The 16,701-nt window shown below is 47.7% G+C and overlaps 1 protein-coding gene across 1 annotated transcript in view; it reads right to left on the reverse strand.

The window, feature by feature from the left end:
• Positions 1 to 9,387, reverse strand: part of ZCCHC24 (zinc finger CCHC-type containing 24) — a 182,825-nt gene extending 173,438 nt beyond the window's left edge. The window contains exon 1 of the mRNA XM_054982578.1: positions 9,059 to 9,387. Coding sequence (XP_054838553.1) covers positions 9,059 to 9,307 — 249 coding nt within the window. The 5' untranslated portion in view covers positions 9,308 to 9,387. The remainder of the gene's footprint in view (positions 1 to 9,058) is intronic.
• Between the last annotated feature and the right edge of the window lie 7,314 nt (positions 9,388 to 16,701).

Consider the following 16,701-nt stretch of genomic DNA (forward strand, 5'->3'; position numbering starts at 1 on the left):
ATTCAGAGGAGGTGCGAGCTAGGGACATTCTATTGCACGTTCCTGCAGCCCAGTCCTGCATCTGTTTACTCCCAAGTGAATTCCACTGTGTTCAATATGGATTATTCTCAAGTAGGCATGGACAGGATTGTAGCCATTGTCACTGTAGTTTATAAATCACAGCACTTGATCCTCATACTTTTAAAAAAACCCTCCCTGCGACCTCAGCAGTAGATCTGTCTCTTCAATCACGCAGACATGTACTATTTAATGGAGTGGCGAAGCATAATCACAAATATGCCTGTGTACACAAGTATTGCATAGATGTATGTGTACACACAGCCACAAGCCTGGCCTTGTACACAAAGGAAACTTGTACAAACATGAGGTGGGGGGAATGCACGTTTGCAATTACAAATGAGTTTGGAACTCTGCAAGTGTACATGCGAAGCCCAAAATACAACACGTAGAGCTGCTCTAGAAGTGAGCGCTGTGAGCCAGGAAGTCCAACATTCTAATCTCAGGGGTAGTGAAAACGCTAGAAAAGTTCTAAACTCCACTCCACTCTAGTCCAAAAAGACTGATCATTAAGCATTCCTCCTCTTCCCCGTCCAATAAAAAAGGAAGGGTTAAAAGTCTTGACAGAAGGCAAAAAATAACATCTTTTTCCACTGGCAAGTAGTAATATTGTTTAGAACACTGTAGCAAAAAGCCACACAAGCAATACGTCTCTTACTATGCAATTCTAAACAAATTTCAAAGTCCAACGAAGTCAATGAGCTTAGAAGGGGTAACTTTTCCTCAGACTGCACTGCGAGTCACCTAAACAATCTAGAAGACTAAAAATTATTTCCCCGACTATAAATAAAACAAGCTGCTGGAGAAGGTTGCTGTATTGCTACCAGTTTTAAACATTATTCTTACATTTTATACAATTATTTTAACTGCGGATATATTTTCACTGTATTGACTCTATGCATGTTAGCCACTCTAAGCCCACTTGGCGTGAAGAGCAGATTACAAATCAAATCAATCAATAAAAAAATAAAATGACACATACAAACGAGGGTCAACACAGGATACTGGGAGATCTGTGAACAGATCTGCTCCTTTTATATTTTTTGAAGCTGCCCAGACTTGCCCTGTCTCTTCTTATCTTAGAAGTTACGCAGAGTTGGTCCTCGTTAGTAATTGGATGAAGACCACCAAGAAAGTCCAGGGTCACTACAGAGGAAGGCAATGGCAAATCATCTCTGCTCATCTCAACTTGAAAACTCTATAGGATCTAGGGTTGCCAACTCCAAGTTAGGAAATTCCTGGAGATCTGGGGGGGGGGGACCTGGAGAAACCTGGAGAAAGTGGGTTTGGGGGAGGGAAAGGACCTTGGCACGGCATAATTCCATAGAGTCCACCCCCCAAAGTAGACATTTTCTCCAGGTGAACTGATCTCTGTGGCCTGGAGACCAGTTGTAATTCCGGGAGATCTCCAACCATTACCTGGAGGCTGGCAACTCTAATGGGATCGCCAAAGGTTGGTTGCAACCTGATAGCATCTTCTGCCACCAAATGATAGCTGCAGCAGGGGACCAAATTCAGATCAAGGCCATGATAAAGGCAGGAAGGAGTGGTTAACTCCATTTTCCAGATCCCAATCTGTCCCCTCAAGCTGCTCTATGCCTCTTGCAGATGGGGCACAGAGTGGCAAGACAGGATTCAGCAGGGAGGGGTCTCTGATCAATCGCACAGCTGCATGTGCCCTTCATGAGCAAGAAATCCCACGAAGGGTGGCCCAAGAAACAAGGAATCTGAAGGAAGTGGGGCAAAGCAGGAAGCTGGCTGAGAAGCTAAACGCTGAGGATGGCTGAGACACGGAGCTGAAGATCGGGTATCCTGGAGAAAGTAAGAGATGGTAAAAGCTGCATCGAAGGCCTGGAGACAGAAGAGGCCATGATCTACCAGAGGTGGTTGAAAATAGCGAGAAATTGTGGCCTCGGAAACACACGGTTGTAAGATCTAGGGTAAAGGCTCTGAAAGGACTGCAAGAGTTGCACAGGAAGAGGTCCAGTTGTGGGTTTTGTTGTCACTACAGCATTAGCTGCAGACCTGTGGCCCAGTGGTAGAACTTCTGCTTGGCATGCAAAAGGCCCCAGGTTCAATCCTCAGCATCTGCAGTTAAAAGGATCAGGTAGCAGGTGATATAAAAGATCTCTGCCTGAGATCGCGGCCACTAAAAGTGGACAGTGCTGACCTTGATAGACCAAAGGTTTAACTCAGCATAAGGCCTCTTCTTCAGGTTCTCGCTTGATGCTAGAGCGGCAAGGAGGACCCAATTCACACACAGATTTGAGTCCATTGGGGGGGGGGGGCAGGTTCCTAACAGACAAGAATGCCTTTCTCTTCCAGGAGGCTGCAGTACACCAGACAGTTTCTATGACTATCTTCCTGATGCCAATTTCCATATTATGGGATACTCCACACATCCAAATTACTTCGGTCCAGAGTTCAAACTCTTCCCTTACTCTTCCAAGTTCCACACGGTGAAAGGCTGCATCTGCTGCAGAATTGGTCCCCCCCTCCATTATTGGAGGGTGTTTTTCCTGCATGCAGACCCCATTTTTTTAAAAAAGTAGAATTAAAACACTTTTTTTGACCTGCATAAATTTTTCTTTGGTGCAAGCCTTAGTCTTGCTTTTCACCCTCCCCTTTATTTCTCTGTACACTGATTGGCTGAACGCCAATGTCCACCCACTCCCTCCCTTCCCCTTTCTCCCCCCACTCTTCCCTTTCACCTTTCCTTACTGAAAAAAGGTTAGTATCGATATATGTAATGTGTGCAGGCTAACCTTGGCAGTATGAAGCAATTCGTCAAATCTGCTCATCAACGCAACCTGTGGAACATGCCTGACATTTTGTACAAGTCTCCTTTTTCCTCTTTTGTTATCCAATTTTTGTCCGATGCCCTTTTTAAAAAATTCCATAATAAGATGGCTACATTGCAAACCATTTCTTCCCATTTTTATGTCTATTTTCTTCAAAAAATCATTATCAAAATTAAAATTAACTTTTAGTGCTTTGTATTGTGTCTGTGCTCTGTCCGTTCCTTAACTCTCACTTCTCATATGATTCTAAACATGGTATTTATGGGGCATGCATGATTTTCTGGTGTCATCACTCAATCGTTCCTGATAGGCTCAATATGAACACATGATTGCGATTGTCCAACCACAAAACTGAATCTCTGGGTGGTAAAAATCTGAAATACCTCAACTGGAATAACATAACCCTCTCTAATGTCCAAACATAATAACATATGTGCAATAAAGCAAAGACAAAAAAAGGATATGCCTACGCTGATGAAGATGCTGACATCAACATCCCCAGAAAGCCCGAACGAAGAATGAAGCATTTTCCTAAGTGCAGGGAACAAAAACCCCAGACACCAATTCAGTTCAACATCCTCAAGTGCAGAACAACAGAAGTCTAAACTGGATCCGATTCTTGTGGATTGAATACCCGGAAAACCCACTGTAAGTTGAACATGCAGAACAGTCCTATGGTTATAACTATTTCTATAGCTTCACACAGGGCTTTTTATCTGGGAAAAGAGGTGGTGGAATTCAGTGGGTTGCCCTCGGAGAAAATGGTCACATGGCTGGTGGCCCCGCCCCCCTGATCTCCAGACAGAGGGGAGTTTAGATTGCCCTCTGCGCCGCTCGGCAGTGCAGAGGGCAATCTAAACTCCCCTCTGTCTGGAGATCAGGGGACGGGGCCACCAGCCACGTGACCATTTTCAAGCAGTTCCGGAACTCCGTTGCACCGCGTTCCAGCTAAAACAAAGCCCGGGCTTCACATATATACAAGGCCACATGACAGATGCACAAACAGACCAGTAAATTATGCAACTGGCTTTAGGATCTGAAGTCCTCTTGACTTTTAGTTAAGAAGGTTACTTAAGAAAACAAGCTCTCTGCCATGAGCCACATTCAACGAACTGAACCCGGCTTCATGTCTTTGGATCGGAACTTCTCTGGCGTCCTTGTCCATGAAACCCCTGACTGAATCTTGGGCCAAGTTTCTAATGGGGCAGGAAGCCTGTGAACCTACAATTGTATCCCTCGTATTGCCAGCTGCCCCACTGCAGACTCCATGGATATTTCTTTGCTTATCAACAGGGCCACCTTTGAAACCTACCCTACAGAATGAAAAAACCTGCTGCAAAGAGACATGTTAAAAAAAATAGGATCCGTTTTGAAACAGGACAACCCATTCTGACCACCCAGAAGGATAATGGTGTAGTATGAAGCACAGTTCAACAAGAACCAGTTGCAACTAAGTCCTATTGAAAGTTATAGGATGGTACCTAGCCATGGCTAACATGCTGTCAGTGGGATCTCGTTGCAAGTTTTGTATCCATTTAAGAAAGACGGCATACAGACTGACTCGTGTAAACCTAGATAGAGAAGTAAGAAATGATAACTAGTCTTCTTATTGATATGCAGTTATTTTAAAAGATTGCTGTATCTCGATATTTACAGAATCTCTTTTTCAAATGCGGGGAAAGCGTTTACAGAACTGAGATTCCAACAGATGCCTACAGCATATTTAGACAGCAAGTATTAATATATCTTTATTTTAAAAACTGCGTATAGGGTAAAGCTGGTTGTATTGAAGATTTAGTTCGTTATCTATTATATTTCCCATTATATGCTTCCCCTGGAAGGGATTCTTTGTCTTATCTCTCTCAAAGCACTGGTTGGTCATCACAGGATACGATGATTTATCTGCTGTCTGATAAAGATCAAAGTATTTCTTATCAGGATACATTATTTCCAAATGAAGCAAAGAAAATTCAAGCCAAGTCTGTGGGAAAATAGAAGTCATAAAAATGCAGTTTTTACTTTAATACGATTACTCCGAGTGATGTGATTCATGTTTATGTATATGCTTTCTGTATCTTATTAATCAGTTTGTTTGTATGTGAAGTCCTTGATTTTCCCCAGTCATTTTAACATCTTTTCCAATGGCCTTTGGCTATAGCAACAATATTTGATTGATTAGCTAAGGGACTAGGCCACAAATCAGGAATTCTGTGCTTTGGAGGAGCTGTGACTCCATAGGTGAGCATCTGTTTTGCAAGAGCCAGTTTTAAAAAGGATCAGGTAGTAGATGATGTCAAAGATCTCTACATGACATCACAGAGAGCTCATGCCAATCAGAGAAGGCAGTAGTGACCTTGACAGACCGATGGTATAAGGCAGCTTCATGAACCAACCAGGTGATCTCCAATAAGTTGCCAGCCCTGCATTACAAGCTGGGAATACTATTTTCCTTCAGGGCTATTTATTAGAGTATATCTGAAGTATTTCAGCCCCTCTGAAGCGCCATATTACTTCCTAGTGTTAATAAAATGTCTCCATCACTTAAATTTGCAAAGGAGCCAAGCACATAAAACTACTGCAGACTACTGCACAGCATATGAAATAACTCACACATAGAGATAAATTAAGTTACAATCTTTTAAGCCATCTTATCTGAGAATAAGTTTGCTTGAAAGTAGACTTGCTTCCCAAAAACACTTGTTAGGATTGGGTTGTTAGGACCAGGAAGGGTAAGTAGACAGAACTAGGCACAAATCTTGCTTTGGAGGAAGCCAAAAAGTGTTGCTGAGAAGGTAGCATGACAGAAACGTTGAAGAGACTGTCAAATGCTTCCCTGAGAATCTCTCTCTTATCCACACCGCAGAGGAAAAATAACACTACTGATCTTTATTAGAAATGAGCACGAACCGGGGAAAAACTGAACCATGTGGTTCGTGGTTCATCAAATTTCACAAACCACAAACCATGAACTTGCCCCTGGTTCGTGAACCAGTTCATTTGGTTCATGAAAACATCACATCCAGGTCAGAAAATCATCACTTCCGGGTCAGCAGAAGGTCGGCAGGAAGTCCATCCCCTGTTGCCTAGGAAACTGATTGATTGGCACCAGGCTGTCTGCAGTGACGAACCAAAAAACAAACCAAATGAACCAGCCTAAAGTTCGTGGTGGTTCATCAGAAATGGGATCTGACAAACCGTGGTTTGTGAACCACGAACCAGCCTGGTTCGTGCTTAATTTTGGTTCGTGCCCATCTCTAATCTTTATATGGAAATAGCCTCTAAAGTAACTCATATCAATTTTAACATAAGAAGGCCAGAATCTCCAGTTCCACAAACAGCTTCGAGATACTTAACTTCAAATGAAGGGAACAAAGAAATACTAAAATTGCGAACAGTTGGGGTGTAGGTCCCCCCACTGGCAGACCTGATGCATCTATCTTGCCATTCTTTTAAACAAGAAATGCCGTTGCTGCTGCCATTTCCAATACCAAATATTTCAAATGAAATTCCCAGACTGGCAAGGTTAACCAACTAGTCTTCTGAACTCTCCTACTGGCAGGATTTAGGGTGAACACAACACCCACGGTGGAATTGTTGTAGCTCTTTAATCTCTGCCAGTGAAATAACAAGGCAAATGGGACCAAATCACCATACTGGCAAAGCATCATCCACAGCCACTTTCAAGGTGTGCTACAGTTACTAACCTACTTTCTCACACATGTGCCTACCATAGTCCAAAAATTTAAAAAGAACTAACTTCTGCAGAATTTCCTAGCTTGCTCATCTGGGATTAGGGGTAATTCTTATCCCAGGCAACCACCTATTTTCAGCTCTGGCTCATTGACTGGTACTGATTTGCCAGTGAAAGCCCTTATTTGCCCCATGGTGATATCAAGCATTCTGCTCTAGAGTAAGATTTTATTTAGTGGGACAAGGCGGCCTTGGCAGCAATGGCGCCAAAAAGTGAACATCTTTACAAGCATTTTGGAAGCATTTAGGACTGGGGGGCAACAAAGAAATTTAAGTATACGTGTGGGTGTTCACAGGAAGGTTCAACGGTCATCTCAGGAATATACTAAAGAGTTAATTAGAACAAAGGTGTATCATCCCCATCAGTCATTTGTTTTCTTTTGGGCCAATGCATTGTTTTGCAACAATCACCACGCAGTATGAAAAGACAGCACTGCAAGAAATATCTAAGCACCTCAGACATAAATGCATGGGGAGTGAAACATGGGGGGGGGGGTTCTTCCTCTGCCCTCCCTACATGACGCACTTCAGGAAGGCCTAGGCAAGCACAAACCATACCATGCGCCATCCCTGTAGCACATGGAGGAGCTTCATCCTGTTCCCTTCTTCCCCCTCGCACACTAGCTCTCATCACAAGAAATATGTATGTGGCATAAAGGCAAACCAACCCCTTGTTTTTTACTACAGCTTGTACAACCTTGCAGATTTTAACCAACATTGGCAACACTCTTGGACGGCCAGTTTGGTTTGGCTGAGCAGATCGAAAAAAGTCAGGGTTTCTCTCATCCCTTTCCGAATGCGATTCGGCCGTTCTGTGTCGGCATTTACCTTCAGGAAGCACATCCAGCCCTAAACAACCCACAGACCAGTCCTACGCAAAGAGATTCCAGCGTAAATCTTCTTGAGTTTAGGCTGCTACGACTCTGCAAACTATTGCCCCGTCAGTCAGAGTTGCCCCAATCAATCTATGTAATCGTTTACCATAATGTCAACAGAAATTGATAGCAGAGAGGTAGTCGTGTTAGCCTGCCGAGCAAAAGAAAACAAGAATGCGGGGGCACCTCAAAGACTGCCAACATCTGTTTCAAAATGAGCTTTCGTGGGTCACAGCCCACTTCATTAGATAGCACAAAAGCTCATATTGCAATAAAAGTTGTTTGTCTTTAAGATGCCGCTAACGGTCTTATGTTAGTTAACAGAAATTGAGCCCTCAATTCCAGAACCCTCCTCAAATTGGGGGTGGGGGTTGATGGCTAGCGTCCAGATGAAATGTTTTCCTTCCACTTCAACTTCAGCCCCTCCCGCATACACACCCAGTGCCATCCTAACAGAAGTCCAGTAGCACCTATAAGACTAACAAAAATTTGTGGTGGGCTATGAGCTGTCTTGAGCCACAGCTCGCTTCTTGCTCTTTTCTGCTGCTACAGAGTAACACAGCTACTCATCTTGATCCATCCTAAGCACAGCTGCACACTTGCAAGTCTATTGAAAGCAAGGGTGTAACTCCGTTTAGGTCAATCGAAAAGAGCCCAGTAGCACCTTTAAGACTAACAACTTTACTGCAGCATAAGCTTTCGAGAATCACAGTTCTCTTCGTCAGATGCACGGCACACGCATCTGACGAAGAGAACTGTGATTCCCGAAAGCTTATGCTACAGTAAACTTGGTTTGTCTTAAAGGTGCTACTGGACTCTTTTCGATTTTGCTACTACAGACTAACACAGGCTAACTCCTCTGGATCCCTTTAGGACGGCACTGAAAAATGCTTAAATGGAACGTGAAAATTTATATTGTTGCAATTTGGGCGAGATGCGGAGGGAAACTCTCCGACCCACCAGCAACGCTGGCCAGAAGCAACCCGTTACTTCCCTTTCTTCCTTCCTCTCCCCAAGTTTCCACGGAGCCAGGTGTGAAGCTAGCGGTTAAACCTCCAGTTTAAAGGGTTAAACCTCCACTTGGCTTACGCTCCGGTCGGCACAGAAGGGCCCCAACTGCTCCGTGCGTCTAAATCGGCTAACTCCATTCGCGAGCGCGCCTCTCCCTCTCGCGCTCTGCTTTCCTAAAAGATAAGCGGACCATTCAGAAGGACGCGGTTTAGACGCGCAAACGCCGCTCGGGAGAGGCGCTCCGGGGCAGCGCTTTGACGGCCTCCTCGGCAAGCATCATGGCGGGCCGCGAGACGGTGCGCAAAAGTTGGCCGAGTGAACTTTCTGCAAACTCGCCTCGCCTCCCCGGCGGCGATCGCGGGGTTGCGCCTCCCCGGCGGCGGCGGCTGCAGCACAGGCCGCCACTCTCCGCGCGCCCGGCTCGCCCCGCGCGCCGCCCGCCTCCCGCCTCGAAGGCGGCCCGGCTGGCCCGCGCCGCAGAAGGGCCGGCGGGGCTCTCCCGGGCAGTCCACGCGGCACCGCGGGGGCCGCCCGGCCAGCGGCCAACGCGCCGCGCCGCCTCACCTCGTTCCTTTGCAGCTGGAAGAAGCTGTTGAGATAGCTGGAGTTGAGCGAGGAGCCCAGCTCCGGCGTGCTCTTGCTGGGGTAGCCGAGCTCCGGGTGCTGCGCGGCGGCGGCGGAGGGCTCCGGGCGGAACGCCTCGAAGGCGCTGGCCTGGTGCGTGTCCTGCAGCGACAGATAGACCCAGTTGAGCAGCTGGGCGGGCTGGTAGACCGAGGCGGCGCTGGTGTCGATGGCTGACAACAGGCTCATCCTGGCCCGCCGGCTCCGAGGGCGCCCGCCGCCCGGCCTGGCCCCCTCGCTGCCCCGCGCCGCCTCGCCCACCCCGGCTCTGCTCGCAGGGGGCGCGCCTCGTCCTGCCCCGCCGCCGGCTTGGCTGGCTGGCTCGCGGGCCTCTCTGGCTGGCTGGCTGGGGGGCTGCCTCGGCCTCGCCCGCCCCTAAGGCGCTCCTCCCAGCTCCGGCGCCCCGTCCGCCCCCAGCATAGCCGCGGCCGGGCCGGCTGCCGCTCTCGCCTTCGCCGCCGCCACCGCGGCGAACTTCGGAGGAAACTTTTCGGGCCCCCTCCCACTCCGCGCGCGCTCCCGCCCTCCCCGCGCGCTCCTTTCGGCGGCCGGTCCGCTATCTGCCTTTATTCCCACTCCCTTCTTCTCCCGCCGGGGGCGGGGCTCATCTGTTTATGCAGCAGCCGCGGCCCGCTTGCAGTGCCTTGCTTCGTGGAATATGTGTCGCTGGCGGGAAGCCGATTGGCAGCTGAAAGTTCGGATATTTGAATATTGGGAGGCGGGGGGCCAATCGCGAACCGCCGGCCACGCCCTCCTCCCCTCGCTTTCCCCCGCCCTTCTGTTCCAAGGCGCTCCGCCGCGCGCGGCGGGTGCGGGATACACGTGTCGGTTGTGCAGACGGACGTGTCGGGAGTCGTAAGGGCAGAAGAGCCGACCGAGGGACTTTTAGGCGGGGGCTGGCCTGCCGGCCAGAGGTTTCTGGGCACTCACAAGCCCTAGGCAGAATTTCTGCAGACTGAACAGTGACAGTGAAGATGATCTGCAAATTGAGTTGCCAACTTCTAGGTGGTAGCTGGAGCTCTCCTAGAGTGACAACCCATCAACAGAAATCAGTTCCCCTGGAGAAAAGGGCTGCTTTGGAGGGTGAACTCCATGGCACTGTACCACGCCCCCCCCAGGCCCCTCCCCTGTGCAAACACTGGCCTCTCCCTCCCAGCTTCTCCCCCTCAATTCCCAGGAATTGCCTGGAGGATTGTGTTTCCTTTCTACAAAGCAGTCGTTTGGAGTACCACCTGTGGAAAAAGTTAAACTCCAGGTTGGGAAATTACTGGTGATTTGTGGGAGGCGCCTGGGTTGAGGAAGGATATCAGCAGGTTATAACGCCATGACGCCCACCCTCCAAGGCAGCTATTTTCTCCAGGGGAGCTGATCCCTGTGGTCTGGAGATAGCCTGTAATTTGGAGAGATTTCCAGGCTCTGCCTGGTGTTTGGCAACCTAAGTTAAGATTATTGCAGCGGAAGTATTTTGGCAGTGGAGAGTGCCTTCAAGTCATAGCTGACTTATGGTGACCCCTGGTGGGGTTTTCCTGGCAAGAGACTAACAGAGGTGGCTTGCCATTGCCTGCCTCTGCAGCCCTGGTCTTCGCTGGAGGTCTCCCATCCAATTACTAACCAAGGCCGACACTGTTTTGCTTCCAAGATCCTACGAGATCAGGCTTGCCTGGAGGCACCCTAACCCTTTCACTTACTCTTCTGCAAACCAAAAATGGTGCCTTAAACTTTGGAGACGTGACTAGGTGTGTTCTGAGACTTCCGTTTCTGGTTAGCCCTAACAGATTTACTGGGCATCAACTTTTCTAGGCTAGCACCCAAATCATTAAAAGCATGAACAGTTACTGTCCATGGTGCCACAAGATCCCCCCTCCACACACACACACTTTATTTTTTTGCCCTGACAAGTAACAGCATCTTCCCCTCTGAATTTTACTGCCTCCTTGTATTTTGCTTCCTTTTTTATCTGTTTCTGCGGTGCCACAGAAGGCCTTCTTCCCTTGAGCGGCTTCATAATCAGCAGGTGGCCCACCTGTGGCTCAGAACAGTGGTCCAAGTCAGAGTTTCTTCCTGCCACTCTTGGAGTGGAGGGAGAAGACAGTGGTCCAGGACTACTCTTCCATCTGATTCTTCCCTGAGCGTCAGTTGCCTGCTCCCTGGCTGTGTGAACAAGAATTAAAATTATGCCTGGCTGTACTAGGAGAACACACAAAGCGCCCATCATCTGCAGGAGTACAGGTACATTTTCCAGTGTGGTTAGATCAAGATGGGCAGCCATGTTTGTCTGTCGGTAGCAGTAGAAAAGAGCAAGAGTCCAGTAGCACCTATAAGCAGGGCTTTTTTTCTGGGAAAAGAGGTGGTGGAACTCAGGACCACACAATGATGACACTTTGGATCAGCTGGAACAAGGGGGGAGTTTTTTAAAGTTTAAACCAACCTTGGCGAAAATGGTCACTTGGCCGGTGGCCCCGCCCCCTGATCTCCAGACAGAGGGGAGTTTAGATTGCCCTCTGCACCGCCGAGCGGTGCGGAGGGCAATCTCAACTCCCCTCTGTCTGGACATCAGGGGACGGGGCCACTGGCCATGTGACCATTTTCCAGAGGTGCCGGAACTCTGTTCCCCCACGTTCCAGCTGAAAAAAAGCCCTGCCTATAAGACTAACAAAATTTATGGTAGGGTAGGAGCTTTCATGAGTCACAGCTATATCTGAAGAAGGTGCTACTGGACTCTTGCTCTTTTCTACATTTTTCAGTGTGTCAGTGGGAACTGCCTGAACCCATTACTATGATTTACAGTCTAATCCAATGCAGATGAAGTCATTTGGTTTGAACTTGCATAGGATTGCAATGTGGGTCCCCTTACGTCAGTTCAATAATACTTCCCCCCCCTTTAAGGACTCATAAAATTGTATGGGTGATGTTGTAGGAGGGACATGACAAGTTTGTGCCAAACCCAGCGAGGATGCGTGGACTCTTTGGTCTTGTGTTGAAGGGTTCTTGTCAAAAATAGCTGTTCCCCCCTTTCATCATTGACCATGGACACAAAGCTGTCTTACAAATGCTCAGATGAAACCAGAAATCCTATATGAAAGCATGGTTCGTGTGCAAGTTTTAAAAAGCGAATTTTCTCAGATTTCAGAGGTTACTATTTGAACTTAAAGACAAGACCACCGACAATTATTAGTGAATACAAAATTGCACTAAGAATAAGAGGACGGGGATGATAAGCTGTTAAAATGCAGTCAAAGCTCCACTCCCCTTTCCCTAGGGTACTGGAGATGCCTTCAGTGGGCAGGTGCCCCAGAGTGTTCGCTTTATCCTCTCTCTCAGAGCCTTGCTACAAGTGACATTTTACACGTGAAGGGCACTGGATCATTTTCGCAAGTCTTTCTGGGAACTGAAGTTCCTCTCCCCCACCCCTTTTCCTTTTGTTCCTTCCCCTCGCTGCCTGAAGAGACAGAGAAAGCCTGCGGCAACAGCAACTTTTGCAAATCGTTCCTCCAGTCACAAGCCTGCTTTCAATGATCTTTGGGGCAGGCAGCTGCAACTTTCTCAGCTTTCTCCGGAGCATTCCCCCCCCCCCCAGCAAGATGATTTGCAAAAGCTGATGTTGCCGCAGGCTATCTCTGTCTCTTCAGGCAGCGAGGGGAAGGAGCAGAAGGAAAAGGGGTGGGGGAGAGGAACTTCAGTTCCCAGAAAGACTTGCGAAAATGATCCTTTATCCTTCACGTGTAAAATGTCACTTGTAGCAAAGCTCTCAGTCCTCTTTCCCAGTATATTTTTTAAAATTATTCCTGTTGTCCCCTGCACTTTTTGTGTATGTATGTGGCTCTGCCTCCCATGGGGGCCTTTTTGTGGTTGTGCCCACAACCTTGCGTCAGAATTGCAGTGGTACTCACAGGCTTAAAATGGTTGGGGACCCCTGAGCTAAGGATGGCGTCTCCGTTCTGGCGCCAAGTAGGAAGGGTCAGTTCACATCAGTGCTGGGAGACTTCTGCTCAGTCGTGTACTTTGACATCATTTGCCAGCAGGGAACTGAAGTGAGATGATGTCATGAAGTTAAATTACGTAATGCCAGATTTGTTTTATTGACTTGTCCTCTGAAAACCACTTCATGCATTAGGTTGTTTTAGAGGTGCACTTGTACCATTTTTTTAAAAAAAAGTATACCAAAAATGTAAAATATTAATGCAACAATTAGGTCCTAGATAATATGCTTGTTAGACACTGTAGCTTCATCACTTGATATATAATCCTGGGCAGGGCTTTTTATCTGGGAAAAGAGGTGGTGGAACTCAGTGGGTTGCCCTGGGAGAAAACGGTCACATGGCTGGTGGCGGCGCGGAGGGCAATCTCAACTTCCCTCTGTCTGGAGATCAGGGGGCGGGGCCACCAGCCATGTGACCATTTTCAAGAGGTTCCGGAATTTTAGAGGTGCACTTGTACCATTTTTTTAAAAAAAAGTATACCAAAAATGTAAAATATTAATGCAACAATTAGGTCCTAGATAATATGCTTGTTAGACACTGTAGCTTCATCACTTGATATATAATCCTGGGCAGGGCTTTTTATCTGGGAAAAGAGGTGGTGGAACTCAGTGGGTTGCCCTGGGAGAAAACAGTCACATGGCTGGTGGCGGCGCGGAGGGCAATCTCAACTTCCCTCTGTCTGGAGATCAGGGGGCGGGGCCACCAGCCATGTGACCATTTTCAAGAGGTTCCGGAATTCCGTGGAGGGCAATCTGAACTCCCCTCTGTCTGGAGATCAGGGGGCGGGGCCACCAGCCATGTGACCATTTTCAAGAGGTTCCGGAACTCCGTGGAGGGCAATCTCAACTCCCCTCTGTCTGGAGATCAGGGGGCGGGGCCACCAGCCGTGTGACCATTTTCAAGAGGTTCCGGAACTCGTTCCACCACGTTCCAGCTGAAAAAAAGCCCTGATCTTGGGTTTGTAGCTGTGTAATCTCTGGAAGCCATCAGGAAGAGACCTGAGTAAGGCACAGTAAAAATAAACAGAAATCTGTCTGTCTGCCCACTTTTGGATTCCCCCATGTTGATAACTGTGTGGACAGCTTTATTATGTATTTATTAAAACATTTATCCCACATCCTTTTCGGCCACATGAGTTCTCAGGGTAGCTTACAACAGTAAATAAAAATAGAGATCCAAAAATTAAAAGGATTTAATCAGGAAATCCACCTGGCATCTCAATGAGAAAGGTGGACTACAGATAAAATAAATAAATACCTCCATCCATGCAGCCAAGCCAAGACACCACAATTTATTCCATCACAATCAAATTTACCCCAGTTCGTAAACTTGCTGAAACAAGAGTATTTTGTTACTAGGGGTGTGCACATACAAAAAAAAAATCTCTGCTATCCAGATCTGTGTTTCAAGGAGAACAAAAAAAATCCAGGATCCCTGAACTCGAGGTAGGATTCTCTAATTTGGTTCAGCAAGATTAGAGAATCTTGAGTTTATCCAGTCATTATTTCCTAAGGGGAAGATGATCAGGGGGGCTGGGGGAGGCATTTTTTAAGTAAATGCTACCACATTTGCAGGAAACCTATTTCTGACAGTCCTTTAAAGACTCCCCAAATTTCAGGAAATTTGAGCTCCAGGTCCAATTCTATGGGCCCCTAGAGAAGGTGCCCCCGGCCAGTCTCTGCTGTTTTCTATGATGGGAAAATTTCCAAGCTGGCTCTCAGGCAAGAAAAAAAAAATCACAGGGGCAAGGCAGACTCCTCAATGCAAGCTCACCCAAAGATGCCCAACAGAACCGAACTGAAGCAAGACAATGGAATCCTCAGTACCAAAGGCTTTTTTTCTGGGAAAAGAGGTGGGGGAACTCAGTGGGTTGCCCTCGGAGAAAACGGTCACATGGCTGGTGGCCCCGCCCCCTGATCTCCAGGCAGAGGGGAGTTGAGATTGCCCTCAACTCCCCTCTGTCTGGAGATCAGGGGGCGGGGCCACCGGCCATGTGACCATTTTCAAGAGGTTCCGGAACTCCACTCCACTGTATTCCAGGTGAAAAAAAGCCCTGGGACCAACATCAAGCAAGAGAATCATGTCAAACCCGCAAGTCCACCCAAACCAAAGTGAAGCAGGGGACACTGTCACAACTTAACCCAGCAGAAACGGAAGCCAGGCTGAACTCAAGGCCAAGTCTTGCCTCTGAAGGTGAAGGCAAACCAACAAGAGAAAAACAGTTTCCCTCTACACAACAACAGCAAGTCTCTCAACAAGGACAAGCAGCCGCTGACTACGTTCTCTCGCTTTTAAACCAGCCTGGAACAACAACAGAAAAAAATATACACATATCTGAAGAAGAGTCAGCAAAGAAATGAACAACAACTAGAACATCCAAGTTCAAACAAATAATTTAGCAAAAGCCAAAGCACCTCCCTTGACAAGAGCAAAAGTAGTTTTTAAAAGGTAAAGTCTAAGACATAGAGCGGTCCCTCAGTGGAACAGGCTTCCTCGGGAGGTGGTGGGCTCTCCTTCTTTGGAGGTTTTTAAGCAGAGGCTAGATGGCCATCTGACAGCAATGCTGATTCTGTGAACCTGGGCAGATCATGAGAGGGAGGGCAGGAAGGGTTACATCAGTGCTTAGTTCTCATGGCTCCTTCTTACATGCCCAGGGTAATGCCGATGGCTGGGGTCAGGTAGCAATTTTCCCCAGGCCAGTTTGGCTAGGGATCCTGACCATTTTTTGCCATCTTCTGGGCATGGAGCAGGGGTCACTGGGTGTGTGTGTGTTGTGGGGGGAGTTGTGAATTTCCTGCATTGTGCAGGGGGTTGGACTAGATGACCCTAGAGATACCTTCCAACCCTATGATTCTATGACATAACTTGTCCCTTCCCCCCACCCTATCCCTTCCAGACACCAGGCCAACATCCCCTCTCCCCAAAGACAGGAAAACCAGTGGAGAATTCTCAAACCAGGCAGAAGTCCTCCGGCAGGCGGTGCAGGTCTCTTCCTCCAGGCAGCAGTGCTGTGGCAGTAGGCAGGCAGCACATCCACTGGTAAATCCCAAATGCAAAGCGAAGACAGCAGGCCAGACATACAGCCACAGCAGTCTCTGTCCAAGGCCAGACCACATATAATGGAGGCTGCTCTGAGCCAAGTTTGTTCTTTTAACTCCTTGCAGGCAGTTTGAAGAAGGCTCTCTCCTTCTCTGAGAATCCCATCAACCAGACAAGGACAGCTCCTGCGTGGATTCACCTCTCACTCCCCCTCCTTGCCTCACTACCCTTCCTCCCCCCCCCCCCCCCGCTTCCTCTCTTTCTAATTTTCCTTCCTGGAGAGGTTTTTATAGAAACTCATGCTCCAAAGAAACATTTCTTGAAATACTTTAGGGTTTGTTTTAAATCTTGGCAAATGCAATGTGTTCACCCATGATGTGGCTTGCATTTAAAGAGGTATGTGCAAATGGGTATGCACACACACATGCACATAACTTGTTTCTTGCCAGAGCTCCATGACTGGAAAGAAGTTTTATAAAACCCTTTTCAGCAACCCAAGTTTGTTAGTGTTTGTACCTGGGATTTGAAATATTAAGGTGACCCCCAAATAGGCATAAAGGAGTG

This window comes from Eublepharis macularius, chromosome 6, assembly GCF_028583425.1.
Source record: "Eublepharis macularius isolate TG4126 chromosome 6, MPM_Emac_v1.0, whole genome shotgun sequence".
NCBI classification, from domain to species: Eukaryota; Metazoa; Chordata; class Lepidosauria; order Squamata; family Eublepharidae; genus Eublepharis; species Eublepharis macularius.